General features: G+C 37.9%; 4 protein-coding genes across 5 annotated transcripts; 3 read left to right on the forward strand and 1 right to left on the reverse strand.

Moving 5' to 3' along the window:
- Nucleotides 1-270: 270 nt before the first annotated feature.
- Nucleotides 271-5,408, reverse strand: rrp9 (ribosomal RNA processing 9, U3 small nucleolar RNA binding protein). Its single transcript, XM_026306655.2, has 15 exons — nucleotides 5,163-5,408; nucleotides 4,959-5,053; nucleotides 4,748-4,860; nucleotides 4,598-4,665; nucleotides 4,108-4,149; nucleotides 3,881-4,007; nucleotides 3,637-3,761; nucleotides 3,430-3,522; nucleotides 3,220-3,320; nucleotides 2,998-3,132; nucleotides 2,473-2,535; nucleotides 2,166-2,311; nucleotides 1,818-1,897; nucleotides 1,586-1,659; nucleotides 271-409 (listed from the first exon to the last, which is right to left on the reverse strand). The coding sequence occupies exons 1-15, from the start codon at nucleotides 5,235-5,237 to the stop codon at nucleotides 313-315; spliced, it is 1,434 nt and encodes a 477-aa protein (XP_026162440.1). The 5' UTR covers nucleotides 5,238-5,408; the 3' UTR covers nucleotides 271-312.
- Nucleotides 5,409-5,658: 250 nt separating this feature from the next.
- Nucleotides 5,659-8,609, forward strand: LOC113130222 (uncharacterized). 2 transcript variants are annotated; one of them, XM_026306657.2, is made up of 6 exons: nucleotides 5,659-5,796; nucleotides 6,076-6,253; nucleotides 6,350-6,503; nucleotides 7,095-7,270; nucleotides 7,514-7,742; nucleotides 7,843-8,609. In XM_026306657.2, the coding sequence occupies exons 2-6, from the start codon at nucleotides 6,098-6,100 to the stop codon at nucleotides 8,043-8,045; spliced, it is 918 nt and encodes a 305-aa protein (XP_026162442.1). In that variant the 5' UTR covers nucleotides 5,659-5,796; nucleotides 6,076-6,097; the 3' UTR covers nucleotides 8,046-8,609. The 2 variants fall into 2 exon arrangements, with proteins under 2 accessions (XP_026162442.1, XP_026162441.1); XM_026306656.2 differs by having other exon boundaries at nucleotides 5,660-5,796; nucleotides 6,347-6,503.
- Nucleotides 8,610-11,346: 2,737 nt separating this feature from the next.
- LOC113130768 (probable G-protein coupled receptor) lies at nucleotides 11,347-12,624 on the forward strand. Its single transcript, XM_026307611.1, has one exon. The coding sequence runs from the start codon at nucleotides 11,347-11,349 to the stop codon at nucleotides 12,622-12,624; it is 1,278 nt and encodes a 425-aa protein (XP_026163396.1).
- A 5,541-nt stretch (nucleotides 12,625-18,165) lies between these two features.
- On the forward strand, nucleotides 18,166-20,650 carry cav4a (caveolin 4a). The gene is made up of 3 exons (XM_026307981.1): nucleotides 18,166-18,479; nucleotides 18,690-18,877; nucleotides 19,323-20,650. Exons 1-3 carry the CDS (start codon nucleotides 18,261-18,263, stop codon nucleotides 19,471-19,473), a joined length of 558 nt encoding a protein of 185 aa, XP_026163766.1. The 5' UTR covers nucleotides 18,166-18,260; the 3' UTR covers nucleotides 19,474-20,650.
- The last annotated feature ends 574 nt before the right edge of the window (nucleotides 20,651-21,224 follow it).

Consider the following 21,224-nt stretch of genomic DNA (forward strand, 5'->3'; position numbering starts at 1 on the left):
ACGCTATTGTAAATTTTATTTGATTCCAACATTCAAATGTGATATGTATTTAACCTGTTTTAGTCTAATAGAGCAGTTTCATTGTGCTTTGAATGCAAATGTTAATATCCACTATGCTTCCATTTATTGACTGAAGCAGAAGCTGTTTAAAGCAGTTCATTAAAAAAAAAAAAATTTACAGCGAAGTTCCACAGTCAACACTTATAAGAACAAAAGGTGGATTTAAAAACATGAGATGAGCTGGCTGATAAATAAACTTGTGATGCAAAGGCAGTTTTTCTTCCTTTAATTTACAAAAACAAAGTCCACAATTCAGTCATTGACTTCCTCTTGAGTAGGTGGTTTCCTTTTGAGAGGAATAATATAGATCCCATTCTTGGCATCTTTTAGTCTCCACCATCGGCCCAACCTGAAGAAATACAAACAAACTGAGAATCAGTGGTAACAAATATAAACATACTATATAAATCACCAGATATTCTGAGAGAATCAGAAATGGAGGAAAAGAGGAACAAAAGCTTATTTTATTTCCCATTCTACTTTGCTCTTTCAGACTGATCTATAAACAAACAGCAAGAGATGTCCACATTTACCTAAAACTGACCTTTCAGTGCCTCAGACCCTTTTGTTTGTCATGTGCAAAGACTGAATCAGTATCAATCAGAGTAAATGCAGCACAATATTTAAAAAAATTTGTTGTATCATGAAATTTCTCTGGTCTGAAGAGACTGGTTGATGGAATTCCTATTGTGAAAAATCCTGAAAATGACTGAACTTTCTATAGTCTTGAGGCTATGTTCAGACGGTCAGCTCTGATTGGAATCAAAGAATTTTTTTTTTTGAACGTTAGACCCACAAACATTTTTTTTTTATTAGATTGAACCCACATTTATGAGGCATTTAACATTTAGATTAAATTTATAAAGAGAAGGCCTAATTTCGTCATTAAATATAATGAGAAACTGCCCTTAAGATCACAAAAACTTCCCTGATGTCATTCTTAGTAAAGTGACCTGGATGGATGGATTACAACATACAACAATATAGCAATGCTACCTTGACATAGACAGCAAAATTCAAATCAACCGATCTCTCTCTTTCCTGGAGATTGAGGCTTGTTTGTTTTGTTTATAATTTAGTCAAGAAAATTATTTTCATTTGAGTGAGCAAAAATATTCTCAAAAGATTTCCTCAATATTGGCCATTTCAAATATGAGGTATCCAGACTAGATCTTTAAGACACACAGTCAAGGCAATGACTAATTACAGGTATGTGGAAGGTTAGTTATCAAATTTTACATGTTAACAACAAATAATGAATAACTTTGCAATTATTTTTTCTCACACTTGGCTCAATGAAGAAAAATTCAGACGAAACTATGAAATTATCTAAACATATATTTCCCAAAGTCAGAGTTCTCCGCTTTTGTAAAATGCATTTTTACCTATGACAGAGGCTGGGAAATAGATCAACACAGCCATCTAGTGGACATTTCACTGACATATGAGCCTATACTGTTCATGGACAAGCTGATCCAAAATCCACTGACAGTTTCCATGGAAACACAACTGCAAACCCAGTTACCTGTGCTCCTGTCCTACTCCTGCCACCAGAAACTGACCAGAGCTCGAAAACTTTAGACTGTTGACAAAACCGGACTAGAAGGAAAAGTAGAAGTAGAGACAAAATAAGGTATTTGGAAAAGCAGTAGCTCCCAATAATTAATTCCATCTATTGTACAGAATATAATTAGCTGCAAACACATCTTATGTAAATGCAACCTTTTTACAAAAGAGGAGCGCAAGTAAGAGCTTACCACTGGTACGCTGAATAGAGGCTCCAGCCCACGATAATTCTGGCTACACTTCCATAGCTGCACCTGTGAGTTGTGTGAGCCTACAAAGAATCATTATTTTATATCATTACAGACATAAAAACATCTTAAGTACATTTTAGATAAATGAAATACATCAACTATTGTGCTTAGGTGCGTAGGACACTACGTCATGACCAAATGTAATAATTATATTCATTAATTCCTGAATTTGCATTTATACACAACCACTGTGGGAAGGTTTTATTTAATGTGTTATGCACCAATTAAAAGTGTGTATATGTGTGTTATTAAAAAGCTGCTAAGGGGGACTCTCTCAGCCAGAGGCACCTGAGGCAACGGTATCCGAGTTCTGAAGCGCCGCCACTGATGCGACCCAATGAGGCTGCTCCAGCCCCGCATCACCATGGCAACCATGAGCCTGCTTCACTGTGCTGAGAGGCTTCTTTTTGTTGACACTCCAAAGACACACCGAGCTGAGGTCATTCAGAAAATTGAGATAGGGCAATAAAAGAGAAACATGAATGCATCTGTAAGCACAATGAGGTCCCGAGGAGAAACAAACAAACAAACAAACAAACAAAAAAAAAACCTGTTTAAGGTAACATAAGTGTAAAAACTGCAACTGATGTCTCACCCATCATCAGCTCCTGTTATCATGTGCTCCTCGTTTATGAGCTGGATACAATCAATTGAACCCCTGTAGGGTGGCAGAATAATCACAAACAGATGAGGTCAATCTTTTTGTATGCACCGCAGGAGCATTGTGACCTTTAGCTGAATATTGAAAAAATAAATTATTATTCAGCAAAATCAATTCTGCCATTATTTTGGAGAACCAAGTAAAACTACTTTGATTTTGTATATTTTTTTGGCCACCATGGAAGCCATATTTAAATCTACTGGATATGAAAAATTATGTAGGAATAAAAAAAAAACTAAAAACAAAAACAAAAAAAAGGCCAACACATTGAATTTCTTTATTTGGAAACTATGCCATGATACACTATTCTACCATCAGTAAATATTTGGTTGCTACTAAAAACAAAAAAACAATTTTCTTTCCTCAACATTGTAAAATTGTCCACTATTGTGTTTTCAGGTAAACCTGACAATAAGTGATGCATATAACACATATAACAGGTATCAGACAGAAACTCACTCATGGCCATAGAAGACAAGCTGAGACTCCTCTGCAATCTTCCACACTCTCACGGTGCGATCCCGTCCTCCTGCAGTCACACAGCGCTCACGGCTCAGACTGTCCAGCCCTGTGATAGCATCCTGATGCCCAAAGCTACAGAAATTCACAATCAGTGAAGTTCATATAGTCAAGAAAAATATAAGTGTTGTGAGAAACATTAGCTTCTGACTGGCTACTCACAGAGTTTCCACATATGCATTTTCATCCACATTCCAGACTTTGACTGAGCGGTCATGTGAGGCACTGTACAGATCATGAGTCCCCTTCCTGAACGAAAGACCCTGAGAAAGAAAAGACAGTATATATCAGTCAGGATTTAAGGACCTCTGAGCTGAAGTAAACTCTTAAAAAGCAGGTTGAAACAAGCAACAAACAAACAGAAGAACATACCGACACTGGGCCTTTGTGTCCTGTGAATTTATATAGATGTTTACATGTTTCTGCCTCCCAAATCATAATTAATTTGTTCATGTCTCCAGTGGCCTAAAAGGACATGAGAAAGTTGAGGCCATTATCAAGGAACATGACAAGACAGACTTAATATGCAGGTTTCCTAAAATTGACAAAAGCCGAGTATAATAAGAGAGCACTACTCACTAAGTATTTGCCATCTGAGGACATGGCCATACACAGGATATGGGCTGTATGTCCAACATGCCGATCCTCTGTACCTTTCCTTCCACCAGGTATCGTATGCAGCTTCTTGCCACTCTCAACATCCCCTGAAGATATTAAAAAAAAAAAAAAAAAACTTAACTGAGACCGATAAACCAAACTTAACTTTTGCAACTATCAAACAGTTTTCACATGATGGCTCAGTGGGATTTCACTGTATACTGACATTTAACAATTGAGCAGTCTTTGGCCGCAGAAAATATGCACTTATCATCAGGGGTGATGACCAAACAGGTAACTGGAAGTTTGTGTCCTCTTAACACTCTGATCTCTGAAGCATCTGGTGCTATGAGCTAAAAAAGAGATTGAAAACAAAATAAAAGTCAGTTTTCAGGTTTAAACAAATTTTCCCACTAAAAAATGTATTTATGAAATGCAAATTCATATACTTACATCTTTGGCAATAAATCTCTGAAGTTTTCCTTTCTGTTCAAGCTGAGGAGAACAATATTACATAAGCAGATCAATAACAAATGTAATTAATAAGTGTAGTGTTGTCATGACACTGCCATTATATCTGCCTAAGATCCCTTCTGCAGGTATGCCTGGTCCTGGAGCTGATGTGCATTTACTGACCTCACCAACCTGCACAGTGTTTGTTTTTTTATTGTTGTTCTTTCCTCTCTCCTTTGTCCACTCCCCCAAACCGATGAATGCAGATAACCTCCCAAACTGAGACCAGTTCTGCTAAGGGATTTGTTGGGTTTTGTTTTTGTACCTGAGTATCTCAGTGCCTTGAGAGGACTGTATTGTAATTTGGCACTACACAACTGAAGTGAAGTGAAGTGAAGTGAAGTGAAGTGAAGTGAAGCGAAGTGAACCTCAGAGCACCCATGCCCCCAGTGGCAAAGGTTTTGTTTTAATCTTAGAGGACGTTTCTTACCACTTCTTCTTGGAGTCGTCCGGCAATCAGATCACTCTCAAATGACTCTTCTTCTGCCCTCTTTTCCTCTAAACAGATCACACATTAATTACATACATGCTTGCACTGCTTGTAATGGCAAACCTCAACAGTATCTGGATGGAAGTCTACCTTCTTCCTTCAGCTGTTCAAGGTAAAGCTTGGCTAATCTCAGTTTCTTCTCCTGAGGCGTCTCCTCATATTCAATCTCCTCACTGGGCTGCCTTTTCTTTGGCACCGCAGAACTGAGCAAAACAACACAAAACGGACTCAGGCTCAGTTCTTTAACTTCAGATAGCCTGTTAGCAACAAATAATCTCAAATAGCCATGTCAGAAATTCACCTCTCTGTCTCAGAGTCACTGGAAATCTCTTCGTTGTGTTTAGGATTGGCTTTCTTCGCTCGTTTTATGCTCTTAGCTCCTGAATCCCCATCACTCTACAGCAGGGAAATATACACTGGTGTTAAAACAGCAGGTTTTATCAGGTACATTAATGCTGTTACTGTTATTTAGCTAACCTGCTAACAGCAACGTAACGTAACTTACCTTTCGTTTTGATACCGCTGGACTCTTCCCTTTTTTGTGGTTTTCCTTGTTCTTTATAAAGAAAGATGAAGACATGGTGAAACGTTTCAAAGTCAACAATAATTAACTATTAACTCCACAACTTTCTTAAGCAGCAGCTCATTGAGCCCACATGGGTCCACGCCAACCAAACTAGGAAGATGAAGTCAGGACTGAAGTCGGACACTGATTGGTGGATAGGAACGGTTGTGTCGACTTGTCCCGCCTTCTGGTAAAATCCTGAATTTCTATTGGTTAAAAAAATGATTAACATAAGCAGGAAACTGTACTGGAGAAAAATACTTCCCTCGGGAAATAGGTTTCCGCAGTTTTGTTCCGCACATAATTGTAAAAATCTAAATTTCACAATACAGTCGTCTTAAAATCCACATGTCCCATACACGGTAAAAGATGAATACAGGAGCAGTATTTCACACATGTTTAACGATTTACGCGTCTGTTAAAAATCAGCCGCAAATGTATCAGGACCCATGTACTGTACTACTGCAGTAGTACTACTACTTCCTCTACTACGCAGTATTTCCATTTACTGCGCTGGCTTTGTCCTCATTGAGCGTGGTTTCAGTTTATCCTTGAGGTCGAGCTGACAGGCCAGGTGAGCTGCCTCTGTGTCGCCTATCATTACATATCACATGTAGGCTGTTCATGCATTGAAAGGCAGTTTGTGTCATTCACTGGATCCAGCTAGAGGGTGGTAGGAGGGGCTGAGGAGGCAGGGGGCAATGGAAACTAACTTTTTATTTTTCTCTCGCATGACTGAGTTTAAAACACACCAGGAGATACCGCTGAAAAGTTTGACTTAAAGTTTTACTGCATGCTGTGCAGAATACCAATGCTTGATATATCAAAATAACCCAATATTTATTTTCTCCAGTTGGTTTATTTTTTTTACCCCCATGCCACCCAAGAGAGAGGCAGGAGCAGCTCCAACACAGCCATCGGTAAAGACGATAAAACTCGGCCCAGATCCACCGGAGTTTGACAATGATCTTGTAGAGGAAAAGTACAGGTTGGCCGAAGAATCCATCTTCTCGCCTTTTCCAAATAATGAGGTGAGAGTTTTCACTGTGATTGTGCATCAAGGCAACAGCTGTTTGTCTTAACATGCATGGAAAATGATGCTCCTGTTTCCTCTCATTTGGCAGCAGGATGCCATTGATTTTAATGAAGAAAACGCAGCAAGTCCAGGCATTAGAACCGACACCATCAGTCTCCTCATGAAAATAGAGCAACTACAGGCACAACTCAAATATGAACGCAGATGTAGGATTTTGGCCGAGAGAGAGCTTAGGGAGCTAAAAGGTGGGTGTAAAAAGGTGACAGATTTATACATTTATTAACCCCGCCAAAAATATAGGCCTATGTCAAGAGCACATAGTTTAATTACTGTAGGTGTTTAGTCTAATTACTGTAGGTTCGCCTAATTGTAAAAATTTGAGGGCTTTAATGACACAAAGCAGAGGACACATTCTTAATAGTGATTACTGTAATCAAGAGAATTTTCCACTGTGGTTCATTCACTTTAACATATGTTGATAATTTGGTCTGCAATAGTTAATGGATGGGTATTTTTATAGGTTAAAATGAGGCTTTTTTTTTCCAAGGACAATTCCTTGGAATTTACTATTTGGTAGTAGGGGAAGACAAACTAAATTGGTATCTTCCACCTTCTGATTGACTGAACACACCAGTTCCAGGTAATCAGCAGTGGGTAGAGTGGGCATAGTTGGGGAAACGAGTAGGTCTGCTGCATTGCAGGAATTTCGAGTCAATCTTAGTTTTACTTAAAATCCTGACAACCACTGAGCGTAGGCTATACACCTATGAATTAATTATCTTAAGGAAAAACATTCTTCTGTTTTACTATTTCTATAATGATTGGACACTTTGCAGAGATGAACACTCTCATGATGCAGATGAGGCACACAGCACATGAACTGCGAGTCACTCTGGATCATGTTCTGCAAGGAGGCGAGGCAGCAGTTGCACCACAAAATTCTCAAGATGAAAACATCTCATTCCTGGCTGAGCCTGAGGCAGAGTTACGAGCTACTCATAATATCCCAGAGGTCAGGGCTTACATACACTTCTTGTGTCTTACTAACAGCACAGTTTTCGGCAGACTGTGTAGTTCATGTACATTATGTTTTAAGGGAAACCTAGTTTTATGTCTGTGCTAGTCTTTCAAGATTTGATTTGTTTCTAAGTTCAGTTTCACAAAGAGTATGAAAATGGTGGTGCCGGAATAAACCATTGTGTTTTTTTTTTTTTTTTTTTAATTTCTTTTTTACATTTGTCCCTTTTTCCTTTAGGATGATCACAACTTCCTGTATCTTTCTGAGAATCTCCGAGTACCAAAAAATCTTTATGAACGCATTGCAGAGATTGCAGATTACAAGAAGTACACTTCAGCGCTTCTGATGATGCTTTTTGACAGAGAAACGTTGGCCACGCACTCTCTGCAGGGTCGGAGGAACACCTTTACAGGAGAGGACTGTCACAAACCTCAACTCCCACCTGAGATCTTGAGAAGTATAATTGGTAAGATAAAGGAAATTGTTATATAGCACATCCTGCTCATTCTTCATGAGTTTGATAAAGCACAATGCAGATGAAAACGTTTGTGTATTTTTTCCACCAGATCATGTGGCAGTCAAGTTTGGTGTTGACAGCAGCCAAATAAAAACTGCAATCCGGACAAAGTTGAATAACGAGGACAAACTGTTAAAGAAGAGGCTGGGTATGGGTAAAGCTGAAAACAAGGCTATTAGTGATCAAAGCTTTTGCCAAGATGCTTCCCTATTGCCTGATAATGAAGCAATGAGAAATGACTCTCAGTTATAGAGTCAGAAATGTGTGATAGGTTGCCTTTGTTAATGTTGTCTAGTTTCTTCAATGTTGTTCTCTAGTGCTTGAAGTTAGTTTAGTTTATAACACTTTTTAGAAAGCATTCGTTCTATATCGTATGTTTGAAAATTGTAAAGTTTAACCCGGTAAGTCAATCAAGCCATTATTCAGCACTGTTACATATAACATTTGTAATTGTCAGTGGTAAAAATAACAAAGTGTTCTTTTTTAATTTGAGGTAGTATGTGGCTGTCTTCAAATAAGATTATCATTTTAGTCAGTTGAGTTTTTGGAAGGAGGCCATTTGAAAATCTAAAAATAAAGGCATCTCATTTATCCTCCTGTTCATGACAAGATGTATGTTACATAAAGTGATACTGTGATTCCACAATAGTCTTTTGCAGCTTCAGAATATGTTGTGATAATGAATCTTAATGTTTCCACAACATTTCTGTTTGTTGTGTTTCAATACGTAAGAGCCAGTAAATGTCTGGAACTATTATCTTAACTTGGGCCTGTTCTTACATCAGCACAATAAAGTACAGTGTGCTCTCATGGAAAGACAGTTTTGTTTTCCCTGTAACCAACAGATGTCAGTGCTGAGTGCTGTTTCATGCTCCTCTGCAAACAGTGATGCACTCCTAAAAAGGTCCCATACAACTGTAGAACTACAACAGAGAAAAAGAAATAGGAGTGACTCAGGTGAAAGAAGAAAATATGCTGTGAAATGGTGGTCTAACGAAGTAAATCAATACACGAGCGTCTTGCTTCCCCTCAAGCTCTGAATGAAGAACAGTGGAGAATGTGTACATACAGAGTATTAGTGGACAGTGTGTGACAGTCACTAACACACACTAATTGATGACATACAGTGTGTGCGTCTGTGGGGCAGAGAGGCCGACAGAGTTAATGCTAGTGGGTGGCAGTTTGGTAGTTATCTTCTCTTGAAAGATTTAACTCACCAACTGCTGGCCCCTCCCCCTTTTCTCCCTCACGCCAGCTGTGCTGTCTCAGTGGACTCACATCATCTTTTTCTCTCTCTGTTAGTGTCACCTCTCCCTGGGGCCCTTTTTCTAGGATTGTCTATCGAGTCCTTTGGGAAATTTGCTGTTTTTATTGTGGCTAGGATATGACCGTATAGCTCCTGACAGAGCCCTGTAAGCTGGACCAGAGCTTCCACACACCTGGATGCAACACCTGAGCAGTGACTTTTATAGATTTCAGAGATGTATCATCACAGTGTTTTGGAAGTATCCAACTTTACAAGATTCAAGAGGGTAACTTTTTGGTGAACAACAGCCATTTTTCAAAATGTAAGTTTCTTCATTGTCAGGGTCAAATCAGTGCTTATTTAGACAAAGCTCATCTTCAGAACATATTGAAAATTTAGTCCACATGGACCTATACCTTGTCTTGGGCTGGTGCTGTATGTGGTTTATCTCCTATCTGAGCTTTTTTATTACAGTAATTTATTATTTCTTTACAAACAGTGAATTAACTGTATTAAATCTTTATGCTCCTATATTTTTATATTTAATATATGCATGTATTTTACTTTATGTAATTTGTACTATATCAACTACAATGCAATGAAATTGGTTATTAACATAATTAAGAAGGCCATCAGAAAGGAAGGGATTATGGGCTTTCCCTGTACAGTATAAAATCCAATGTAGTATAATCCCCTCATCTTCTGTATTATGTAGAGAATTTGATTTTTATTTTTATGGTGATTGTTTCTATTTAAAACCTAGTAACAGAGAACTACAGAAGAGGCAAAAACAACTGCATATTTCACAGTTAAATAAATACATACCAAAGTTTTTATCAAAACGACCACTAGTGGATCTGCTGTGTGCCATTATCTTCAGCAGTAAAATGTGGACTTAAAGGATGTAGGATATGGTGCACTGGAAGTGGAACATAATGAAAATGAGGACATCCTTACATAATGTGCATGAGAATGTACATGTACTAGTCCTTCCTGGGGATAAATCTCACTGCAAATGTGGTATGCCAATAGCTGTCCACCAGAGAAGATTACAGTAGGGGAGAGCTAGGGGAGATCAGTGGATCACTGGCAGAGAGCAAGTGCATGTATTTAGGATGCTGCATCGTCCACAGTTGTACACTTGAAACCTAATTATGATTAGCAATGCAAAATTGGCAAATAACTTTAGGGAAGGGACCTATTTGAAAGCAATAAAGAGAGAATTAAATTAGCATAGAAGCATTAAGAAAGATGTTTTAACTTCAATTTGTTTAATAAAATGCTGTTAACATATGAGTTCAGTTAATACTTGCTGGTTATTCTTCATAAGAAACTGCACACTGATCAGGGGTCAGACCTGTCCTGGTAAGAGCTTTCTTTGTTAATGGTGCGATGCAGGGTGACACTGAACACATACTAATCAATGCATACAGTTCCGTGCAGCTGGGCTAAAACAAGCACTCTGATTATCTTTCACTTCAAAAGGATGGAGGAAGGACAGGGTGTCCTCCATGAATTATTCGTATTGATCATGTCTCTACCACACTAAAGCCACAGAGACTGGGAGAGCATACCTCCTAAAATATCCCAGCAAATAATGTGAACAGTTATTGGTTATCTTTTCAGTACATTTAAGATATGTATAGTATGTAAAGATCCTCATAAAGGATTTGAAGGTGCAGAGAATCTCTGGGTGTTTATATTTGCATACTTGATCACTGTTGGGATGATTAATGACAAATGAGGAATTAGATTAGATTAGATTACTTCTCATGGTTTTATTAAAGAAAACAGTACATAGTGATGTCTTCTGCAGCTCTGAAGATGCAAGTTTTGTCAATCTTGTTTATGTCATTGTGATGTCACCAGGGTTATGTTGGCTCACGCCTGTAGGTTTAAATTCATAACAGAAAGCCTGCCTTAGACATGCTCAGCACCAAGTGACACACACGAGGTTAGTAACTAGCCAAAGAGGAGATGTCTGTTAGTCCTAAATTCACCAGGTGTGCACAAATATGACAAAAATATTTATCTGCGGGATCTGTAAACAGGTTTCTTACAAATTCACCTTATATGAACTTAAAAAGTGACAAAGTCAATGTTGTGTTTCCCTTCAGTAATGAATAAAAAATTGATTACAAGTTTTAATAATGTAATGCTGTAAATTTAAACTTTTTTTAAAAAAAGTCTTTTTTCTCTTCACAGAAGTCTATTTCATTTGATGTCTGAATGATCCTTCGGTCTCATTACAGAACAATAAAGGAGTCTGCCACACAGATGTGTACTTTGAAACCTTTAGAATGAATCATGGAGGAGAGGCCCTCATTTCTGACCCACGAGAACAATGAAAGCACCACTGCTTGGGCACCAATGCCCTCAGGTCCCAGTAGGTGGCTGGGCACCCTTCCTAATCCCCAGACAAGCATCAAGGACCTGACAGGGATATTTTTCATGGTGACCCTGAATGTTCTGGCACTTCTGGCCAACACTGCTGTTCTAGTTGTTGTCATAAAAGCCCCTCATCTCAGGAAATTTGCCTTTGTTTGCCACCTGTGTGCAGTGGACCTGCTGTGTGCCATCTTGCTTATGCCTCTTGGGATTGTGTCTAGCTCACGGTACTTTGCTGATGTGATGTTCACTTTTCTGGAGTGTCGGATCCTTGTCATCCTCAAAGTAATCCTAATAGCTGCCTCTATCTTCACCATTACAGCCATCAGTGTTGAACGTTATTACTACATTGTGCACCCCATGCGCTATGAGGTCAAGATGACGCTGAAGTTGACAGCAGCTGTCATGGTGATGGTGTGGGTGGCTTCTACTGTGCTGGGGTTGTCCACTATCTTTGGGTGGTCATCCTACTGCAGCCTAAGCTCCATTAGTGCTGCACACTGTTCACTGCATTGGAGCCACAGTGATCACAGACGGGTCTTCTCAGTGGTCTTCAGTGTCATTTGTTTCTGCCTGCCTGCGGTTGTGATTTTTGCTGTCTATTGTAATGTGTACAAGGTGGCCCGTGTTGCTGCCCGCCAGCATGGACCTCTGCCCTCATGGACAAACAGTCAATTGAAACATCGCTCTGACTCAATAAACAGCCAGACTACCATCATCACAACTCACAGTGCCCCACGCAGGATTATACGTGATCGGCCTTTTGGCGGTGGCAAAGCTGCTCTCACACTGGTGGTTATTGTTGGCCAGTTTCTGATCTGCTGGTTGCCTTACTTTGCCTTCCATCTTCTGACACTAGATGCAACATCCAAGGTTCCTGAGGACCTGGAAGAAGCGGTCACCTGGCTGGCATATTCCTCCTTTGCCATTAATCCATTTTTTTATGGGCTTCTTAACCGGCAGATCAGGGAGGAGCTTTGTAAACTGAGGCGTTGCTACTCAGCACGGCCAGTGGAGCTGGCTGTATCCAGCCATGAGGGCTCAGGCCATGAGAACTTTCTGCAGTTCCTTCATAGGACTAGCTGCACATTAGAGACACGTGCAAGCTTTACCGCATCCAGTCCTAGAAGCACTCTTGATCAAACTGGACAAACTGGCTTCAGGATACCAGGACAGATCCCAGAAGAGTTCAGTTAGATATATACCTCGCTTTGCCACAAGATTAATAACCTGCAGAACTACTAGAGAATCTATAACCACAGGGGTTTATGGTACTTAATGATTGCCTGCAAAACCTGTAAACTGTTTTTGTGTACAGTATAAACTAAGATATAGCATCAAGGTACGAACACTTATTTTCTGCCTTTGAAACTTGACACGTTCCTTTTATACTTGTGTTTATCTAAATATTACACTCATAAAGAACTACTGGAACCCAAAGCTAGTAGACATTTTAAAACTGTATATACATTGTTGCTTAAATTAGCAGTTTAGGTCTACAGGTACTAGTTTAACAAGGAACACTGCTACTGCTAAAGAATAGTTAGTATTTATGCGCAATCTGTAGACGTATAATATTAAAAAGCAATGAACACAGTTATTACATTACAGTTGAAAATATAAAATATTTATAATTGCACTGGATGAGACTGAACATTTGTTTTTACATACAGTTCAAATACGGCAGCAATATTCTTTTTAAAAGTAAAATATTTCTTTAAATATTTCTATATTATTTAGGTTTTGTCATGTACTTACATTGCAGGAATTTCTGTAAACTTTATTTATTGTACTCAAAGAAGAAGGAATTTGTTGTTTCTTATGACATTAAATGTGCTTATTAGTGGCTACTTTGATTGTTTAATATTTCATCCTAATGTCTCTCAACAACATGCACTGTTTTCTTAGGACTAAACAGCTTATATGTCTCTTCTTGGCAAGACCGTTAGAGAAATACATATGACTGGTCAGATCAATCTTGTTTTAATCAATAATTTTGTATTTTCATGGTGACCAGACTGACATATAACAACAAGGTCAACAGCCAGACTCCCTATTAAAAGTCTATCCTTGACTTCACTTGACTTCACATGTGCGAGTCACTTTCAATAAATTCTGCCAGCCAAATACTTGAAAATGTAAAAACGCAATTGCACTAAATCAGTACCTGAATGTGCACCTTTTTTGTATATAGAATGTACTTTTTGCTTCTGTGCAGAAAAGCCATGATTTTCTAGGTTCTGACCTCTGTGTCCACCATGCATCCACTTATAAAAAGCCTGTGACTAAGACTGAGCCCAGTTAACACATGATTATATAAGGCCAAAATGCCATTTCATAACAGCTGAAATTGTCTCTAATACCCTGTTAATATGTGTACACTGTCAGATTAACCACAAAAAATATGATATTTACATACATTTAGAAAATGACATACTTGTCAAATACTATAGACATAAAATTGCAATATATGCAGTTTGTTTATCCCTATTTAACTCAAGCAATTGAGACAGTTTTATTTTATAATACATTGTTGTTCCTGTGGTGAATATTTTGAGGGAATGTGCAGTTCTCTCACGCAGATTAGATTTAAGGGATAACAGTGGATAGACATGCTGTTAACTGGTGACAAGAGCATGCTAAGCTAAAATTACACAAATCTTGTAAACACCATCCAAAGATAGAAATGTAAATTGGTAAACAGATTTAGCAGATTAAATAGAGAAATTTGTAGAAACAAACAAACAACAACAAAAAAAAAAAAACATCCAAACATCTTGCTTTGCTGTGTAGTCACTGGTATATTAGTGAAGAGATATATATCTGTTTGTTTTAAAAGCAGTGATAGAAAGATATCACTGTACCATTTTATGGTCTTTGATTGCATACACATATGATAGTGGATTATACCACTAATTAAGGTTTGTTGTGTGCAACATGGAGCCAAAACTGTGTAAAAATGGCAGAATTATAGAAATGTGTTTAACTGATCAAATATGTCTCCCATATTCTCCCTTCTATTTAGGACAACAGCTATAAGAGAGAATATTTCCTTCATTGTAACTTTAATGAGACAGTATGGATGTTGGTGGATTGTACTATACAAAAAAGCACCCATGCAGAAAGTTGAACTTAACTCTTAACCTATGATTTTTTTCAAGGCAAACTTTTACATTTCATATATTTTTTCTCATAAAATTATTTGAAATAGGGGAAACAAGGTTGATATTAATGGGCTTCAAAGAGCTGACTGCTAGTTTCATCACCATGCTTCCAGACAGTCTTCATAAGTTGCTAATTAAAATGAAGGAGTTCTGACCTCAGTGAAGGCTTTTATTAAATCAAGACAATCACATCAACTGTCCATCTCTTTTGCAATGCATATTCACAGTAGATCAAACACAAGCCCACTCTATAGAAAATAAGAATTTATGGCTTGAGCTCAGTGAAGTATGGTTTTCTAATGGGCTGTACTTAATGAACTACTGAAAACACCTGATACCTTGTCGTCTGTTTACTTTAAACCTGATGAGCTTCTTTTGAAACACATTATTTCATTAGACCATCCCTCAAACGGTAACAACAGAAGTTTCCTCAGAACTACATGTACGTATATAACATGACAGGTGTTCAGCCATCCTCACAGCCTCATGTCCTGTGCATTCAGGTCCCACAAACTAACTCAAGGCCCACAGTCAGAATGAGGCAAAATTGTGAATATTACAGCTCCTCTAGAAATCTTCAAAGGAATCGTTTGACATTTTGAAAAATAAGCTTCTTTGCTTTCTTGACAATGTCCATTTTAGAAGACTAAGAAGACTGATGCCACTTTCACATCTGTCCAGTAAAAAAAGCCTATTACATCAATTTAGGATGCTCCACTATAAGGTAAGAAATTCCACTTACTAGCATTTACATGTGATATCTTTGTTAAATTAATAGAAACAACATTGTGGTTTTGTGGTTTCATAGGGAGTGATGTGCCAGACTGTTCTATGTCTTGTCATCAACATCTGGTTGCTATCAGTGGTGACTTCAGGAATTAGACACCATCCAGCACACAAGCTCTGATCTTAAAACCACAACTTGATGGTTTTACAGATAAAACAAACACAAACAATGAGCTTTAAATTTACTTGTAGGCAAATTTTGTTACCTTTGGGCAGAGCTGAACTTGCTGTTTGTTTGCTCTCTGTTCCCTAAGCTAAGCTAACTGGCTGCTGTACAAACATGAGATATCAATTTAACTAGAAATGAATAATCGTATTACTCCTAATTTCAAACTACTCTTCACTCAGTTATCAATTACTCATATTTTCAAGAAGGGGAGTGTCTTCTATTCATTGCATCACTGTTGAATTTGTACAGTACCATGTGTTTTTAATCAGAGGTGTTCGGAGTAAGAAGATCTCATGTGCAGAAGTATACTGTATGGATTGTGTTGTGTTAGATGGGAACCAGAGAGATTGGTGAATCTGTTATTCTGTTGTTAACTAGACATGTCAAATAATCAGTCTGGCCTATTGTACTGAAAACAGCTGGACTGACAGGTGCTGAGCAGGAACACTGTGACATCCTTAATGCATAGCAGCTGATGCTGTTGGCTGTTTTTACATGACAAATTTTCAGTCTCTGCGATTTTGCCTGTACTTTTTTCATTTTTGTTCATTTTGCCAGGCACTACTCTCAGTCAGGGCCAAATCAGATATATACAATCCTGACGAAACACGTACAGTAGGTGCCATGAAAAATATGAGGTTTAATATGTCATGTAGGTATCATGAAAAATATTTGACCATTTATGTTTTAAAAAAATGGACATTGTTGCATTATTGTTGCTATATGTAGGTCACAAGTATATTTTGGATAATTCTCTCTTACAGCATATATAACACCTTTTAGTGTGTTTTTCAGTAATGCAGCATTTTGAAAATGTTAAAGTTCAAAACTATTGTACATAATAATCCTTAGTTCTTTTTTATTAACCTAGCATAATACATGCATGTACAACTAATTGATATTATCGATAAAGCTTGATTAATAAAATAGTTGGCAATGAATATAAGTGAAAGTCCCTTTCTCTACAATTAAACAATGTTTACACTGTTATGTGGATATTGGTGGTGACTTGTTCTAGTTTTTCCTGTTATGTGGTCAGACAGTAGGTCATCCATTAAAAATGTTTATGGTTCTCACAACAATGGACAGAGTATCTTGCGCATCTCACTGAGCAGACTTCTGTTTTATCTGATGTCAATCTACAGTGACCCATGTTACCCTTAACTTCTGTGTTTTTAGGCTTCATGTTTCATGGTAATTGTTTTTTTCAGCTGCTGTGTCAGTCAAGCTGACAGTGAAAACTGACCTCATCTGTACAACCATGGACACAAACAAACCCCATCTGGCAAAGGAGTGTAGTCCATTAGCATACCATCGTCTCCTGCACCGACATAGGAAACTTTCAGTCATCTATACACTGTGTTCTCTCTGTGTGTTCATCCAACAGGCAGAAATGATAATTTCCATGGATACTGTCCAGTGGTCATTATTGAATAGCTCACTTTCGCTAAACTCATAACAGATGTACAATTTGTTATGTCCTCAGTAGTGGTTTGTTAAAAATGAAATAATAAAATAGTAATTGTATTAATTTTTAAGTGCAGGTCCACTGACCACACAGACGATTTAAAAGCAAACTTGAATTTATGTTGCATTATATTACCAAATCCTGATTCTGCACTGGATCTTTTTTTTTTTGGTGACAATGATGTTGTGTGTGATGGCCTAGTGCTGAAGGTCTCGTGGGTAGGTGAGAATAGTCTGATCATTTCCAATTCTGTCGGTTCATAGCTGACCTATTAATAGTAGGGTAAGAGGTTTTTAATGGGTTCAAAGGTTGACAGAGATGAAGGGGTTTTCCTTAAAAGCATGTTCCGAAACATTACTGTTTTTGGAAAGGGACACTGTGAAAGATATCTAGGCTTTTAAAGATATTAAGAACTGACAAAAAATGGATTTTGTGTGTTACAAGTCATAACAGTGTGTTTTGCCATATGCACATAGAGCACCACAAGTGGTGTCTTTGTATTGGTGGTGTATTATCCTAATTAAAAATCAACTCAATGCTAATAGGAAATGTTAGACTTGTATCTTTTTTATTTCTGAATGAACTTAATATCCAGAATGTTTTTTTTTGTTTTTTTTTGCTATACCAAAATTGGTTGTTGGTTACATTGGTATATTGGTTATGGTACACTGGTACCATAAAACTATTTTAAAAGGAGAATTGATTTCCATTGTAGGCCAAATGGTGGCAGTATTGTCTTGCAGCTCAACTCCTTTTCTTACAGAAAGACCTTCTCTTAGTTTAAATGAGACTTGGAAAGAAATGAAATCTTACAATATGCCAGTAAAGTGTACTAGTATGTCAAAATAATAAAATAAATCAAAATTTAAAAAAAATAAAAAATAAAAAATAAATATATTTTGCATATGTCTTACTCTCTTTTTGCTCTCATGTTTGCAGATTTGTTTAATGCCATTTGTGTTTTGTGACTGTGCATTCCCATAGGGTGTATCAATGTATACAGAGCCAACTCTATGTTTAAAGTATTTATATCCCTGTTATCCTTCCTATCCTCCCACAGCACAGGAAAATGATCTTCAGTTGAAAGACTATATGCAAATACCATCCAGGGCACCGTAATGTTCCCAATATAACCTCACTGCACACTTTGCAGCTGAAGGGTCCAGTCAGCGGCCTCAGTGTGAGCTGACAGTAAAGTGACAGATATCTTTTTGGATTGTGTTTTCTTCATATTTTGATTGACACCATGATGAAAGGGGATGATTCACAAGAAGTGGAGATTGACTTGGGGGATTCCAGTGACAATGAGGATTTTGATAATGGGGAAGAACCTCACACGTTATGGAAAGCCCCTCTTGCTCTGGAAGAAGAGGAAAACATACATACTACTACAATGGTGGAAATTAGTGATACCAAGCCTTTGATTAATGTCAGAGATCCCCGAGGTATCAATGATTGTCTTAAGGTATTGCATTCTTGTGCAGTTGCTCTTGTGAATTTGTTTTACTGACCATTTGTGCACATATCACATGCTGCACTACTGGCACATAGAACAAAAAAGTTATTGGACTGATTGCACTGCCCCCCTGTGGAAATGTGTTTATATACTGTCCAACAGGAACATGGTAGAAAGGCCTCTGTCACATCAGTACCACATCTCTTTTTGTTTCTCCAGGTAACGTTTGAAGATGTGATTGCGGAGCCAGTGTCAGTGCGCAGTGGGGACAGGGTATGGATCTGGAGCAATGCCCTTTTTGAGGTGTCAAGGGTTTGGATCTACAGGATAGTCACAGTGCTTCTGGCCATTCCCATGTCAATTATCTCTGGTCTCCTCTTTGCCATCCTCAGCTGCTTCCACATCTGGTAGGTTTAGATCCTGGTGCTTCCCTATTATGTCTCACCTCTTGGTAATCTTGCCACTTAGAATGTGCTTATCTGTTTACCAATGGACTTTAATGCTACCAGGTTATATTACTTACAGTCTGTCTGTTATGGAACTGTGTACCTGAGTACCCCAAAGCATTATTTAAAAGACTATGCTAAAATAGTAACTTAGTAACTATTAGTAATAGTAACTGCACTTGGTACTCATAATAAAGCAATAAAAAGTTAAAAAAAATGTTCAATAGTGTCATTTTGAGCTTATTAATGACATTTTAATTAAAATACAAATTTCACTACAGGCGTCACACAGACTTAAGATGCAGAATGTGAGGAAACCAAGGAACCCAGCTAAAAACAGTGGTTCTTTTTGTAAATAAACAGTTCTTTTTCATTTTTGTAATTTTTGCATGCCTTTTCATGACAGGATGGTTGGACCCTGTATCCAGTGTATTCTTATTGGCACTCGCTGGCTGCAGAGCCTGTGGAGCGTTGTGCTGGGTGTCATTGTGCGTCCTTTCCTCACAAGTGCTGGGAGATGCTACGGAGGCTTCAGCATTCACTTGGCCAAAGAATGAGACACATGAAAAGCATAAGCAGACTGAGATTGTTTGCCAAGTGCACTGGTGTTCTCGTGGACTAGTGACCATTAGTATTTGATTATTTTATATTTATTTATAATTAAATGCTTATTAATCCATGTTTTTTTTACAGATAAACAAAAACTGATAACACTCTGACAGAACTGCACTGTCAGATAATGTCAGATCATGAACCTTGGTGAGACTGAAATGTGTATCAAAGGAAGAATTATGAAAATGACACTTTTGTTAAGCATGTAGTTTTTCTCAGACTGTGATCATAGTGGGCTTAGGACTTTCAAATTTGAAGGAATTTTTACAGAATTTCTTACACAGACTAAATGATAGCTAATCTTTATGTCATAATGGTTGGGTTTGATTTACATTTTCTTAGATTTTTCAACTGCAGCTCAAGCTCAAGGGGCAAAAATGTACAACTACTATGCTCATCATTATAGAAGTGATTCAGAATAGTCTTTTGTTCTATAAAGAAAAATAATAATGCTAATATTGTTTTCTGGAAATAAAGGGTAGGACTAGCATTGCATTTTCACCTTTCAGGTGTGGATGAAAATACACAAAATACATCATCTTACTATCAATCAGGCTCTTATTTACACTATAAACCTGTTTACCTCTTCAAAAACTGCAGTGTGAGTTGCCCCATTTGTAGAATCAAAAACACTATATGGGGGGAAACTACCTTATGTTAAAGTGTTTGGGAAAGTCTCCAGGAAGTGAGTTTAAGTCAGTGGCAAGTTCCACGAGGAATAAAATGTGTGTGTGTTGTGTGTTTCCCTATATGTCATGTGGTATGCCAGCACTGCCCTCTATATTTTTAACAACTTGAGTAGACATTGCTAGCAGCTGCCTGCTGGCATTCCTGGATCGGAATAACATTGAATAGCGTTTCACTCACAGCAGTACACAGCCACTCCCTGTCTTCTGTGGCTCTGACAGCAACCACACAGCCTCGGCCTCTCATTTGGCCTCCTGCAAGGGTCAAGGTGGAAATGAGCTTCATCAGCTCTGAAGTTGTCATTGTTTGGCCTGCTGATGTATACAGTCACACCTTTACTTCATCATCACAGAAATGCACAAAATAATAGATGTTAGTTTTTTGCATAAAATTGAGATGTAAAGTCTGAGATCAATAAATCTGATCCTGATTCAGTGTGTGTGTGTGCATATGCCTATAAAGGTGCTCTGCCTGTTGGCCCCTGAAATAGCCATTAACATATGACTGTCTGTCAAAGATGTCTGTGGAAGCAGAAGTTTCATTATTTTCATAATAATGAAGAAAATGAATGCAAAAAATTTAAGCAAGTTTAAGTTAAGTTCAAGTTACTGAGCTGTGCACCATCTTGATATAGGATCTGTTTTTGCTGTCAAGCAACAGGCCACAATAATACTGCACCACCATTGGATCATGACTAATTAAATTTAAGTCAAACTCATAAAATGTTCTACTGTAAGGAAAGATGAATAGACAGGAGTTTTCTTTTTTTGATAAAAAGTGCATTTAGTTTCATGGGTGGATTTTATTTTTATAGCTCAGTCTTGATAGTGGGAAGGATAGTAGGGCACTTTTAAGATACAGTTTCAGCAATAATCCCACATGTAATGGCTCAGTTCTTGAAAACAGCTTATTTCTCTGATGTTATGTTTCACTTTTTATCTGGAGAGGCTTTCAGATTTGTGATGTTGACTGTTCTGCAACCACCCTAACACAAAAGACATAAATAGGA

This window comes from Mastacembelus armatus, chromosome 5 (assembly GCF_900324485.2).
Source record: "Mastacembelus armatus chromosome 5, fMasArm1.2, whole genome shotgun sequence".
NCBI classification, from domain to species: Eukaryota; Metazoa; Chordata; class Actinopteri; order Synbranchiformes; family Mastacembelidae; genus Mastacembelus; species Mastacembelus armatus.